This window comes from Mastomys coucha, unplaced genomic scaffold, assembly GCF_008632895.1.
Source record: "Mastomys coucha isolate ucsf_1 unplaced genomic scaffold, UCSF_Mcou_1 pScaffold21, whole genome shotgun sequence".
NCBI lineage: Eukaryota > Metazoa > Chordata > Mammalia > Rodentia > Muridae > Mastomys > Mastomys coucha.
This window is the reverse complement of record NW_022196904.1, coordinates 123,000,122-123,015,553: the sequence shown is the minus strand read 5'-3', so window position 1 is coordinate 123,015,553 and position 15,432 is coordinate 123,000,122. Positions and strand designations below refer to the sequence as shown.

Sequence of the window (15,432 nt, the reverse complement as noted above, 5' to 3'; positions counted from 1 at the left end):
TTTTTTTTTTTTTTTTTTTGGTCAATTTTGATGTAAGCTAAAGTCATTTGGGAAGAGGGAACCTCAGCTGAGAACATGTTTGACCAGATATGCCTATGGGAAAGCCTATAGGGCGTTTTCTTGATTAATGATTGATATGGAAGAGCCCATGCCCACGGTGGGTGGTGCTAGTCCTGGGCAGGGGTCCTGGGAGGATAAGAAACCAAGCAAAGCAAGCCACAGGGAGCAAGCCTGTAAGCAGCACTCCTCCGTGACCTCTGCAACAGCTCCTGCCTCAGCTTCCTGCTCTGACTTCCCCCAGACATGGACTGTGGTGTGGAACTGTAAGCTGAAATAAACCTTTTCTCCCCAAGTTGCTTTTGGTCATGGTGTTTATCACAATAGAAACCTAACTGAGTCAGAGATTCAAGGTCCAAGATTATCTTCATATGCTAACTATATTTCAGATAATACTATTTTTGTTTGAATACAGAGAAATGCTTCTCAAATATCAGGATATTGCTATAAGTAACAATTAAAGAATGGGGTGCAGAGAAGAAAGACACTGGAAAGGGAAGAAGGGGACAGTGTGATATGATACCAGACACACATCATCACCATCCAGGTTGTCCCCCATGTCCCCACATCAGCACTTGGGTAGAATGCCTCTAGAGGAAAGGACAGACAAGTAGCTGACTAAACATTCTGTGACCACATCATTGCCAGTCTTCTGTGTCCCATGGCACCTGGGAAAGGTAGGGGGAGGTCTACAGGCTCTTCTGTGCTAAGCCCTATAGTACCTACAGTAAAGGCTAATTGAGACCACACTTGCCTTTCTTTCTGGATTTCTAAGTCTCAGGAAGAAGTGACTTTTGCAAAGAGCTGAGTGGCCAAAGGAGTCCCCTTCTGTGGTACTTTGTATAAAACTCATAACTCTGGAAGGGCCTGCAGCCTACCAGCAGTGGTCTAGGAACTGTGTCAGAATCCTGCACAAGTCAGAAGCCTGTCCATCTCACATTATGCCTAAACATTGGTGGGGACACCAAAAAGAACAAGCTATCACATGGGAGAGCCCCAGCGCAACTCTCGTGGGCACACAAATAGAGACCTGAGGTAAGGCTGCAGGCAGGGCGGGTGGGCTGGCAAGCCTTGTGGCCTTTACAGCAAGAAGGGAGTATAGGGGAGGGAACTTCATCTAGGGTTCATATTCTGGGAAGGGTGGCCAAATAAATTCTAGAAAATGCTAGGGAAACTAACAAGCAAGGCCCTGATGTGGGACAGCCTGGCCTCAAGGCTGAGATGGAGACCATTCTGGGTGGAAAGAGCTGAGAAGGGGCAACTGTGTCAGAAGATATTAGAGCAGTCAGCTGGTGTGGACTAGAGGTGCTTCACCTGGCATCCACACACAGAACAGCTGATGGAGACCACAGCTCGCTAAATCCTTATCTTTCCATCTCTGCATTTTTACCATAGGCAAATACACTAGCATCCTTCTGGAGTCAAAGAAGCTCTCAGTTATAGGAGGTTCCTTCCCACGTGGACCACTAGTGTTCATACCAAGAGTCTGTGGGTTCAGGCCTTAACTTCAGAGGAGCTGGAGGGTTCTGGGTGACCTGGGAAACCGTTCTACCATGAGCAAAGCAAGATGAAGCGTGAGCAGCTGTGCCTGCACCTACGTGTAAATGACACCATAGCTGTGCATCTTGGGGTCCTCCTCTTCAATGGAGAACCTAAGCCACTGTTCCTGCGGTCCTTCCCGTTTCTCTTTTTTTTCCAGATCCCAGTACAGTTCGATGCTGTGATGAGTCACCTTGCCCACAACAGGAGGATGCGGCTTTAAGAGTGGCACAATTTCTGAAAAGAGAAATATGGGGTTCAGGGCCCTGTTTCCAGAAGGTCAATGCTGCCTGGTGACCCAACTGTCTCCCACACAGTGGACACACATAAGCACCTTGACACTCCTGAAGGCGACTACACTGATCCACTGATACTAAAATTTACTAAAATTCACCATGACCCTTCCAGAAAATGGGTTTCTATGGCACAGCAAATAGCTGAGTCTTTGAGAATGAAACTAAGTGTGCTTCCTTTGGATATCATCCTTTGGTGAACTGGCTCACAGAGAGAGCCAAGAGATGAATACCATATTTGATCTAAATATTTATTTATAATTGATGACCCAGGTAAAAGATAAGCTTTGTGCCAAATAGAGAAAGCAAATAGCCAAGAGGACATGGAAAAAACTGTTCCTCACAACCCGGTGTTTACAGAGATTGGCAGCAACGAGCTCTCACTGTGTGTCCAGTCAGACACTGCAGAGACCTTGTTACTATTACAAGTGACACTATCGGGAGAAGACACTCTCAGTCATTGGCTGTGGAGAAGTAGGAACCAAAGCTTTGCCAGAAAGCACTATGGAAGTACATGGTAAAGGGGAAAATTGGCCAGTGGAGATGCAGCTTGGAGGGCAGAATTCCTGCCTGGCATGCACAACGCCCAGGGCTCCATCCCCAACATTACACAAACTTGAGTGTGGTACTCACATGTAATCACAGCACTCAAGAGCTGGAAGCAGGAGGGTCAGTTCAAGGTCATCCTCAGCTCTAGAGTGAGTTCGAGGACAACTATGGGCTATATGAGACCCTGTAAAATGTGGGTCCCACTCAACCTGGTCACTCATCTGTGGGGACCTTTGCCACAGCAATGAGGATATAAACTGCTTCATAGCACAGCAATTTCACGAGGAAAGGAGAGCCACTGGTAAGGGAATGGATGAGCACTTTGCCATGTCTACAACATTAAATACAGTCATTCAAATGAATGGCTTTGCCAGGATGGTAGCACTCACTCACTTTTAATTCCAGCCCCGAGAGGCACACAGGTGGATCTCTGTGGTTTGAGGCCAGCCTGGTCTACATAGCAAATTCCAGGACACCCAGGGCCATGTAGAAAGAGCTGGTCTCAAATACGAGCAGATAAAATAAAATGAATGATTTCCATGCTAGATGTTTTGAGAGGATCTCTATTCAAATCTATAAGGTCAGAAATAAAGAAATACTGAGTTTTAAAAGCATAAGGAACCCAATAGGGTGTATACCACACTGTCACCACGTGGTAGTTATTTTTTGGTTGGTGTGTTGCATCGTACTGGTTTGTTTGTTTGTTTGTTTTGCTTTGCCTTGTTCTTGTCTGCCTACTCTACTTTGCGTCTCTTCAGATTTCCCATTTCTGAACCCATAGTTTAAGCACTTCTGTGCCTTGTAACTACGGTACACATCCCTGATGTGCTGGTCAGTCATTTCAAGAGAAATGATTGTGTATTGTCCTTTGCCAACATTCCATACATCTGGCCAGCTGCTCTCTCAACACCCCACACCTCCTGCAGTATGGCTCTGAAGAAGATAGGCCTGCTATAGTCTTGGCTATGCTAGGACACTAAGGCGCCTTGCTAACCCTGGTGCCATATGAAGGGTCATATCTGAAAGACAGTGACTTGAAGATACAGAAGAGAGCAGCCTGGGAGCCCCCACTTCCTAACTTTATTTTCCAAATATTTACATATTTGGAATGTACAATAAACTGGCTCAGGGTGGTCTAAGTATGTGTTCTGAAACACTCAAAAAAACTTACTTCAATGTGTGTTTTGCGACAATTAGGTAACATTATGTATAAATGATGGCATCTCTCGGGCAGTAGCATGGTTTACAGCAGTGAAATGGAACTAGTTCTGCGCTTCGGCACCACTGAATCTCAGAATGGACAATGAGGAAATGGGCTCCCAGGGTAACAAGCACGTTATTAGGCCATCAATAGAAAGCTGTACCAAGCAGCCGCAGTGTTTATCACTGATGAGCACAGGCTCTGGGGTCCAAGTCAGACTATCAAGTGATGGTGGAGAGATGACTCAGCTGTCAAGAGCACTGGCTGCTCTTTCCAGAGAACCTGGGTTTGATTCTGAGCCCCATATGGTGACTCACAACCTTCTGTAATTTCAGTTCCTAGGGGTATGATGTCCTCTTCTGGCCTCCTTGGGTACTGCACAAACAGTTCCATGACACATAAAGACAAAATATGCCATCTACTAAAAAATATATAATAATTTAAAAAGTATTGAAATAAGTAGGCCCACCACCTTGGATATACTTGAAGGGACTGAGGCAAGGTGAAGACAGGATGTGGTCTCTTTGCACTACTGAGAGATGTGTTTATGAAAAGAACTTGGGATGTCACATATGTCTGGGGGCATTACTGTTAGCAATATCTTGGATGAACACACCTGGGAGGAAGCTGAGGAGCCACATTGGTCTGACAGTTCAGGCCATTGCCTTCAGCCCTGGTCCTGTGTGGTGGGTGAGTACAGTAACTCCCACAGCCACAGCCAATGACTCTGCTGAGCACTTCACTTGCCTTTCAAACCCTGTTATGTTAAAGTACAACAGTGACCAGCAGTTCCAGAATTCCACCCCACACACACACACACACACAACTAAAGGCTGACTCAGATAGCCAATCAATTCTAAATTAATTTTATATCTCAAAAGGGTTCAGGAAGATGGTACATGGTGAAGCCACAGTACTGAAGTTGCCATTTCCACATTTACTACCAATTCTCAAACCTTGTGCCCACTGAGCAATGGCAGACACAAATGATGAGACACCTCCCTCAGTGAGCTTGACCCGGAAACACAAGGTCCACTGCCACCAGACCTGGTCACACACGCCCTGGCTCCTGATAAAGTCAGACTCTCATGACTGCTCACCATTGCTACAGATCTGCACAGGGCCCAGGCAAGGCGGAGGCTTGGAAAGTTTGTATCACTGTCCTTATTTTAGGAATGATCTGGATGCAATGGTGCTGTTCCCAGAGACAGCACTTATTGCATATAAGAATAAACATGTGCGCACATGTATACATACATGTACGTGTTTGACCCAGAAAACCACTGCAAGTCAATCTAACCCAACTATCAATGGATTAGCCACTGTATTTTTGCTTTCACACCAAACTTAGTAAGATGCACCACCCCCATGACCTGCCTGAGAAATGCATGTCCTATCCCTGCCCTTTTGTGCCCCTCTACCAGGCCGCACTTCAGGTAGACACCCAGGTCTCACACTGCTAATGCTGCTGTACATCCCCATCAAGTGTCCCTGTCACGACCCCAATGTCTAGTCAGGGAGCCTAGACTGCTGTTAACTTCACCCATCCCCACCAGCAAAGCTTAACAAGCGTCTACTCACAGACACTGCTAAGTCCAGCCAAGAGGTGGGAGGACTTAAAACAAAAGAAAGGTTTAAAGTAAAGATTTTTACTATCTCCATCAAGAGCAATCTAAAGCACAGAGAAGTTAAATAACTCAGGCAAGATAACACAGTTTTGAAACACAGATGCTCTGGCTCTAACCCTCTCTGTTCTCTGCTCTCCTCTTCACAATGCAGTTGTAAAATTCAGCCCTGAGATGAGAAGTTGTGTACTGGCTCCTTCTCCAGATCTCCTAAAATCATTCATTTATGACCAAGTTTAACCCATGAACTAACTTGAACCCCCAATGGAATTTGAAGATAATCAAGAGAAGTTGGCCAAAAAGAAAGGAGGCAAGGGAGACCAAGCAGGTGGATGAATAAACTACAGGATACACAGGAGGAGGAGGGCAGGCTGCTCCTCAGCACCCCGCAGGGCAGCAGCCGGACTGTAGGAAATTAGTCCACGAAAAGGAGATGGACTATGCCACGGACAAGCTATGTCAGAAACACAGATGCGTTCTCAACTTTCCACATCATTAGTGTATTAAACAACAAATTCACAAGTCACACCAATCTCTGTGGCTTTAACACAGCAAATGCCTCTGGTTTCACTCCATGGTCATGACCTCCAGCAGTCCTACGTTCTCTACTATCAGCTAAACAACTAACGGCTCTCAGGTCATACACCATGTTTCATACATGGTTTACAAAGTATTAGCTCTCAAGCCTGGGACAAATGGCTGAGCTGCCTATTTGTCCAGCTAGCCTCTCTCAGAATCACCAGGACCTGGTACAGAGTCACCCTGGCTGGTGTACCCTAGGCTCTCTGGCCCGGGGGCTAGACTGTTCTTTCCCCAGGTGTTCTCCCCTATATCACCTCAGCCCTTTTGGTCTCTTGGTCTCCTGGCCTCTTGGCTCCTGCCCACCCCTCCTCACATGGCACAGTTCAGTTTGTTGGTCATGTTCAATGGTTCAGTGTGGACTCTCCCAGATACTTCTGCCAGGTTTCTCCCTTAAAATAAAATCCTCAACCCCCTAGGAACAGTCATGGCCTCCATTCATTCATTTATTCATCCATTCATCCATCCATCTAGTTAGTTAGTTAGTTACTTAGTTAGTTAGTTAGTTACTTAGTTACTTAGTTATGTTTTCATTCATGAATGACTAAGAAATGGAGCAGGGGCTGCACCTGAGAGAGGCTGTCCTGAAGATGGAAGCAGAGAGTGATACAGGACACAGGGCAAAGCTCTGTGAGAAGCTTTATCAACAGAACTGTTCAGGAGGTAGAGCTGTCAAATGCAGGTTCAGGGTGGGCAGTTCTGTCATTTAAGTGGACCTGGTGTCACTGAAAGGAGAAACTGCTCTTGGGCAGGAGCCCAGGGACAGAGCCTTGCTGTGTGTGGCAAGTTTTTTGGATGAAGCTCATGGTGAGCGGTGAGGTGACAGTGCTGCCACATCTCAGTGTAAACTGGCTTTAGTACCAGGATGTAAACAAGTCCCTCCACTTGAAAATTTGATCAGCTGAGTCTGAGATCAAAACTAGAAGTTCAAGTATCAGTACATACATCCATGACTACAGCTGTGTGTCTCTACCTTGAGTCTAATTCATTGGCTGGGTGGAAGTCCCACCTCTTTCCATGACAAGTTTAATCATGGGCTAGAGCCACTGCTGTCCTTGATCTGTGGCACGCTTGAGATATCCTGTGCTCCCTTTGTGTAACATTGCTTGATTAGCTTCCTGCTAACTTTGTCCTATTGTATAAAAGTTTCCTGTTGACTCTCTGCCATTTCCCCAGGCAAACTGTATGTAAGATGCTGACTTAATAATATTCCTTGGCATAAAGACATAGTTTGTGCAAGACCTTCTGCCCCAGTTTTCCTATCTTCCATATCTTATCCACTGGTCCTCTCTCCTAGGAACCTATCCCTGAGGAATGACCTACTGGTCCAGGGCAATATCCAGCACTTCTCCTCCTTCTCCCTCTCACCTCCATGGTGTCTTCTTTTTTTTACAGCCCACTAAGTGCAGTTAGTGCTGCCTGCGTATCCAGGGGTATAGGACCATCTACCAGGGCATGGGCAGCCTACTGTCAGCCCAAACACTGACTCCTTCTCCCTAGCAGCTATCACTTGGCAATAGCTCTTCAGCTAGGGGTGGGGCTTCATGAGCTCATGCCTTCAACCATGCAAGAATGTTGACTGGCTTTTGTAGATAGTCACACTGCTGTGGGGTCGTGGATTGGATGGCCACATTGTAGGCAGAGGGCAGTAGTTCACAGCTTTCTCCGCCATTCTCACATTCTTTCCACCCCTTCTGCAATGTAATGCAACCTTGAGAGGTCAAAAACTAACATTTTAAAAAACTCAAACACTGACCAGTTTACTATTTGTTGAGCCAAAATATTTGTATTCAAGCTTGTGTTACCCTTTTGTCACCAGAAATGCTCTTATAGGAACTGTTTTACAAACTCTGTCCAAGTGTTGCAGAGTATATGCAGCAACCTACACATACACTCCTATATCCATTTATTTAGACAGGGTCTTGTGCATCCCATGCTGCCCTCAAACTAGTGATGTAGTTGAAGATGACCCTGAACTTCTAGCCCTCCCATCTCAACCTTCCAGGTATTAATATAGCTGTGCACCACTCAGCCCAGCTTATTTGGTGCTCAGAGTGGAATGCAAGGTGTCCTGCATGCTAAACAATAATTTTGCAACCTAGGACCTGGAGAGGTAACTCAGAGGATGCAAGCATATAGAGCTGTTGCAGAGGATCCAGGTTTGGTTCTGAGCACCCATGTTGGGTGGCTCACAACTGCCTGTATCTGCAACTACAGAGAGATCCATAGTGTATGCTCTTGCCCTCTGTGGGCTCCACACACATGTGGCTGACACATGGATACAAACATACAAATATCATTAAAAGACAAATAATAGAAGAATTTAACAACTGAACTACATCCTTCGGTCTCAATGCTCTGTTGTTATGTAGAATAGTTTGGTGTAAGTACTAGATCTTTGAAAGGTGCTTTTTGTTTGTTTCACATTTAAAAGCCAGACTTTTTCCCAAAGTCCTGTCTCACAAATTTAGGCTTAAAGTTTCCAAACAAAGATTAAAAGCAGCACACACTCGGATCCTTTATATAATTGGTGGGGTTTCCCAACTTTTCTTAAAAGTCTCCCAAAAAGTGAAAGCATGAAATCACAAACCGCAAGTTCCTCGAAAGGACAATTGTGACTGATGTGCACTGTGTGCCATTAAACGTGCTCTGTAATAAAAAACCCTCCTGAAAACATGACAAGTAAAACAATTTTATGCCTCTGGCGCCATTTGCCAAGTGGTAAAAGTAGTGAATATGAAATCTTGACGGTTCCTTTCACTGTCCCCATTCAGTCCCATGATCACTCAGAAGAGGCCCCGAGGTATCACTCTGAGTCCACAGGAATCCCAGGATAAAAGCTGTTACTTACAAACCACGGGCCCAAACGGAGAAAAGGATGGCTTAAGCACACCACTCTGCTGACTGGGACTTTACTTTCTGAGGTTTTAAAGGGATTTGTTAGAGTGTAGTTAAGATAACAGAAATGTGCCAATCCCAAGAGAGGACTCAAAAGATAACTGAGCGACTCTCAGGCCATAAAGCATCCTCACAACAAGCTGCTGGCCACAATCCAAAGCTACAGTTAGAGTTGAGTGTCCAGACTCTGACACTCATCTCCCTGGTTAGGGCCACCAAAAATGGGGCATTATAAAGATTTTTTAAAAAGTGAGCCCATTTGTCCTATAAATACATATGTCATAAAGCACAAATGTCACCTAACTTTTCTCCAGATAACACACCTGATTACACAGGAACCCTATCTCACTAGCAAGGGACATCTGTGATCTGGCCTCCAGGGCAGACAATCCATCAGGATGCCAGCCCCCTGAGGGAAAGTTACATGAACAGTCTGACAATTCCTCACGGCACTGGTATGTATCTATAGCAACTTTCAATCAGAAACACTCAAAACCAACCTGCTACAGGGGTCACTAGCATTCCCACAGGTTAGATTCCTTAATTTTTATTACATTTATTCATGTTAGTTTTATGTGTGAGCATTTTGCCTGTATGTATGAATAAGTACCGCATGTGTGCTTGGTGACTGCAGAATCAGACAAGGGAATGGGATCCCCTAGGACTGGAGTCACAGATGGTTATCAACCACCATGTGGGTACTAGGGATTGAATCCAGGTCCTCTGCAAGGGCGAGTGCTCTTAACCCCTTAGCCATCTCTCCAGCCCCACAATTGCATCATAAAAGCATCAGAACTGTTTGCAGGAGACCTTATTGAAGGATGAAAGTATGTAGCTCAGGCATCAGAGCAGTCACTTGAGGATAATGGTTTCTCATTTCCATTAAAAACAGGACAGCTAAAGTAAGTTTAATTCCACCAAGCCTTCCACTGGAGTTTTATACAATGGGGTTCCATAAGGTCTGAATACATAAAAGGACTAATATGCAAATAGATAGTGGAGCAACTTTTTGGCTAGTACAGCATAATCTGCAGGTGGAGTGCACACACCATCGACCTGAAGCTGTTCAGTATGTCTAATCTGCTCTTATTTTCATTTCCAGGTGCCCTTAGCTTTTTATTTAAAAAGGAAGGAAGGAAAGAAAGAAGAAAGGAAGGGAGGGAGGGAAAGAGGGAAGGAAGGAGGGAAGGAAGGAAGGAAGGGAGGGAGGGAGGGAAGGAGGGAAGGAAGGAAGGAAGGAAGGAAGGGAGGGAGGGAGGGAGGGGAAAAGGAAGGAAGGAAGGAAGGAAGGAAGGAAGGAAGGAAGGAAGGAAGGAAGGAAGGAAGGAAGAGGGCCTTTCTAGCCCTGGCTGTCCTGGAACTCAGCTCATAGACCAGGCTAGTCTTGAATTCTCAGAGACACATATATCTGCCTGTGCCTCCTGAGTGCAGAAATCAAAGGTGTCCACCATTACACCAGGTACCCTTGGCTTTTAACAGGGGAAGTGCTGCTTCCTCTGCTGGTCCTGCATGGGTGTGCCTCACCAGGAAGATAGAGATGGATACGGATACTGTCTGCCTTAGTTACCTTTTCACTGCTGTAGTAAAACACCATGAGCAGGCGACATACAGAAAAACTTATTTATTCTCACTTATGGTTCCAAAGAAATAAAAACTCATCATGTTAGAGAAGCATGTCAGCAGGTCACAGACATGGCAACCAGAACAGGAAGATGAGAGCTCACATTCTCCACCACAAGCATGAAGCAGAGACAGAAAATACAAAATGGCATGAGGCTTTTCATCTCAAAGCCTTCCCACAGTGACAAACATCCTCCAGCAAGGCTGAACTCCTAAACTTCCGCATTCCATCAAATGTGGGCCAAGTGTTCAAATGTAGGGAGGACTTTCTCATTCAGTGTAGCACAGCCTCCCTCTCTGGCTTAATGCAAAAGAAAAAAGAAAAAAAAAAGGAAGAAAAAAAAACCCAAATAACAAAAACATTGAAAAGTTACTAAAGCTTACCAAGGACTTCACAGACCTAACATGGCTTTTGCTACACAGAAACCCTCCTTGGAATTCCATGTGGGTAACAGGTCACGGGCAGTCAGAAATGGACTTTCCAAGACATTTGTTTTCCTTATTGATGCTCAGGCTGGCCCTGAGCCAGGAGCCATGCAAGACACTCCATCACAGTGCCTAACATGCTGGGGACTTGGCATTCTTGATTCACCTGGAGCTGGAGAGTCAGGATCAAAGAGGGAACATAGCTCATTCAAGGCTGCACCCTGGTGTGTGGGGAATAACACTTTCAAACCAGGTCCCTAGTTCCAAAGTCTGCAATCCTTCCCAGCACTGAGCTTCACCACTTTTCTGTGAGATGAACCATGAATGACTGTATAGACATCTCTGAAATCAGATGTGAAAAGTCAAATTGTCACATATATTCCCTGGACACAGTGTGTCACTGACATTTAATTCAGATTGAGAAGTGGTTTTACTAGTAGCAACAGGAAAGTGTCTTGATGTGTATGACTAGCTTGCATATATTCTTAGAGAAGACACAACTGAGGGCCTTACCAAGGACTTCCATGCAAGAGTGGTGACCGCAAAATATACTCGGCCTTCCTGGTGGTCAGCACAGTGACACAGTCCAGTCCAGACAGTCTGTTTCTCACCGGAAGGACTCACTAAGACTAGAACTTCCCAACAGTGAGGAAGAGGAAGGCCAGGATTAGACCATGCCCAACAGTGTGAGCTAGGAAATCCCCTTGGGAAGCACTCGAGGCTGAGGATCCCCACTCTCATCAGCCCACAATCTCATTCCTAGTGACAAGCCCCCACATCTGCAAATGGGCCACAGCAGCTTTGCTTTGAGGAAGGGATCTGAAAACTACCCAAGCGGCCAAAATGAGTTACAAATGGTCTGTACACTCAAATACTAGGTAGCCATTAAGATAAAGTTACAATTCACTCATTCTAAAAGTAACTGGGAGGTTGAGTTGCTAAGAATTATAAGACAGTGCTTACAGACTGAAGCAATGTATATAAAGTTAGGCTTTTAGCATCTATGAGGGGTGTGGAGATGGCTCAGTAGGTAAAAGTGCTTGCTGCCGAGCCTGACAACCAGTTTAAATCCCAAGACCCAAATATTGACAGGAGGGACTGACTCTGATTTCTACATATGTCATGGTATGTATGTATTCACATAACACACACACACGCATACACAAAATAAATGTAGTTTTAAAATTAAAATAAAATCTCTATCAGGGAAGGAAAAGAAAAGGAATAGAACACTGAAAAAAAATGACTTGACTGGCAATGCCCAATTTTTTAAGCATAGTTGGTAGCCTGTAAACCCTTTATGTACTTGGTGTGATTTACTTAGAGAAGGCAAGGTACTAAGTACATGGAGCAGTCAACACCTTCACTCTGCTTTGTGCATGTGCCCTAAATGGATACCCAGGCAAACCACACTCCTAGTGTCTTCAAGTGTTCTTCTCATCAAGGCCAGATTCAGAAACCCAGGAGGCCTGCCTGTCTTTGGTTTCCCTGTATTTCAGTGACATTTCAATCCAGGTGGTGGCCAGAACCTGGATGCATGACCAGTGTAAAACACATCCAGTCTCCTTCTGGCTCCTCCAGTATCATGTCTGCCTGCATGCTATCATGCTTCTCAGAAATTGTAACCCAGCTCCAATTAAATGCCTTTTAAGAAAGAGTTGCCTTGGTCACGGTATCTCTTCACAGCAAAAAAGTACACACTAACTCAGACACACAAGAGATCCAAGCATGATAGTAGAGAAGGGAGGCTGAGGCAGAGACATTACTTTGAGTTTAATGCTACCCTGGACCACATGCTGAATACCAGGATAGCCAGGTACCCCTTTAAAAAAAATTTCAGATATTCCCATTCCTCTATCATGAGAGTTCAAAGCATCAGCTGAGTTCATGAGAGTTCAAAGCATCAGCTGAGTCCATCATGGGAGTCATTCTCTAAGGCATAATGACAACAGTCTCCTCAGCTCTGAGGACGGTAAGCAGCTAGTAAGCTGTCTTCCAAGGAGCCTGTTACAAACTCCCTCCATCAAGTAGCAGAAATCAGTCACACAACTAGGAGCCTCTGTAATCCACACAAATAAAATGAAATCGTGCATACTAACCCAAAAATCTTTTTTGTTTTTTGGTTTAGGTTTTTTTCGATACAGGGTTTCTCTGTGTATCCCTGGCTGTCCTGGAACTCACTCTGTAGACCAGGCTGGCCTCCAACTCAGAAATCCGCCTGCCTCTTCAAAAATCTTCTAAAGTGTCTGGCTTTGTAGTAAGAACTGTGAGGAGAGCATCAGCAGCCACTGTCTGGAGTTGCCTTCACTGCCATTTTCCTTCTGTGCCTTCCAGCCCATATTCTCTTGTCCTGCTATGGCACATGTGTAGAAGCCAGAACAACTTCTGGGAATTGGCCCATGCCTTCCACCTTGTTGGGACAGTCTCTCATTTCTCTGGCTTCTCTCCAGGCTAGCTGGCCTGAGAGCTTCCAACCAGTCTCCTGCCTCTGCCTCTAATCTTGACATAGGTGCTGGGATTACAGATGCATGCCAGTGCATCTGGCTTTTCACATGGGTTCTGGAGATTGAACTCAGACTGTGGCAAGCACATTTACCAGCTGAGCCAGCTCTCTGGTCCTCTGTTCTTAATGTCATTATGTTCTGGGCCTCTGCTGAGTATTGAGAATGAGGCAGATGAGATGGTCAGCTCCAGCCCTCACTGAGTCTGTGGTCCTCAGGAGACACAAACGCTAAGCAGACACCTGCCTGTCAAAAGTTATCACCTTGTGGCCAATGGGGAGAAAGGAAAAAGACAGGATGTATGAGTTCACACCTCAATAAAAAAACCCAGAGAGAACAATGAAAAAGATCAAAACATGAATGAGGACTATTCTTCCATTTCTGCTGGCAGTATTGTGTTCTGGAAACTTGCCCAGTGACGATTAAACAAAAAACAATCCCCATCATTGCACCAACAACAGAATGGTCCAACTAATAGAACGTGCTCTGGAGAAAGGCTCATCTATGTTCCTCTTCCTCCTCCTCCTCCTCTCATTCCTCTTTCTCCTCCTCCTCCTCTTCTTCCTCTTTTCCTCCCCCTCCTCCTCCTCCTCCTCATCATCATCATCATTGTCATCATCATCATCATCATCATCATCATCATCATCATCATCATCATCATCAGGCTGGATTAAAGCCAACCTCCAAAGTCACTAGAGACTCTAGGGCAGCGGTTCTCAACCTTCCAAATGCTGTGACCCTTTGATACAGTTCCTACTCCAATCAAAAAAATATTTCATTGCTTCTTTATAACTGTAATTTTGCTACTGTTGTGAATTGTGATGTAAATATCTGATATGCAGGAGAGCTGAGAAGAGACCCTCAAAGGGACCAATACCTACAGGTTGGGAACCGCTGCTCTAGGGGAATGAGAACTGCATGTGACTGCCTTTGTATCAGCCTGTATCATTTCCCTGTCTTTTCCAAATGGGGCTTCTTTGCAAAGTCCCAACCGCCCCTGCTTCCTACAGCTTGCTACAAACATTTGCAATAAAAACAAAAGGATACACAGAAGTATTGGATGAAGTTACCACATAAGAACAAGTCCTATACCTATACAATAATCTCCCCAAGCACACTCATGCTCAGCGGGCTATGGGGTATATGAAGAAAAGTAAACAACCTTTCACAGTCAGTACAGAAAGAACCAAGATCATAAACTAGGCATTAATTATCAACAGTGGCCATGGTTCTTTGCATCCATCAGAACAGCATCCTGCATAAGAAATCCCCTGCTCCTACTGGGGCAGCACTGTTATATTTATCTTCTGCTTGGCTCTAGGTAAGTCCTCCACAGCCAAGATTCATGTCCACACTCTTTGTGGCAGGCAGTAACTAAACCTGCTCTGCAAACAGAACCCAAAGGCAGCCACTAGATCATTCCAGAAGGCTTCCCCACCTATGTATAAAACTGTTGGAAAACAGATTTACTTCCCTCCTCTGCACAGGTTACAAGTGTACAGCTTTGATCTCAGCTCAGCTATGAATAAATCTTTTTTAATCTTCCCACCAGGTGTTGCTTCCCTCTCCCACCCATCCCACTTATTCCAACCTCAACTCCTCCCCCAGCTTCTCTCATGTAACACCCTCCCCTCTCCATATAAACATCCTTAAAATGTGCAGAACCCTTCTCCTTGGGATGATCTTGGAATCGGTCATTTGGTGTGCATTGCTCTCTCACTGCAGTATGTAATCACATGCCCCCTTTCAAAGCCCAAATGGCAGACTAATCTTACAAACATAAGCTGGCATGTGAGGCAGCCTCACTCACCTAGAAATGTAACTGCTGCCAGGCGGTGAGTGCACTTGTAGAAAGCATGCTTTGTAATCTATCTTTAAAAGAAAAAAAAAAAAAACAAAACAGATAGTCAGAAAGTTTTAAAAAAAAATAGCTATTTCTTTTTTCAAAGCTAAATAAGAAAAGATAGTACTTTCATCTTCTTTTCTGGTATAAAAACAATCCCTATCCATTGTTTTTAAAAAGAAAAAAGAAAAATTAAGCAATACAGTGTTTCATTTTTGTTTTTTGTTTTTTGTTTTTTCTAAAAATACCGCAAGCTGGGTACTTTTTTTTTTTTATTTTTTTAAGATTTATGTATTACCAC

The 15,432-nt window shown here is 44.7% G+C and overlaps 1 protein-coding gene across 3 annotated transcripts in view; it reads right to left on the bottom strand.

Moving 5' to 3' along the window:
- Fank1 (fibronectin type III and ankyrin repeat domains 1) overlaps nt 1–15,432 on the bottom strand; it is a 110,247-nt gene that overhangs the window by 27,125 nt on the left and 67,690 nt on the right. For 2 of the 3 annotated variants that reach the window (XM_031388620.1, XM_031388621.1), the window contains exon 2: nt 1,656–1,833. In XM_031388620.1, the coding sequence (XP_031244480.1) occupies nt 1,656–1,833 (178 nt within the window). Of the gene's footprint in view, nt 1–1,655; nt 1,834–15,098; nt 15,161–15,432 lie in introns of all 3 variants that reach the window. The other variant, XM_031388622.1, reaches the window with a different exon arrangement.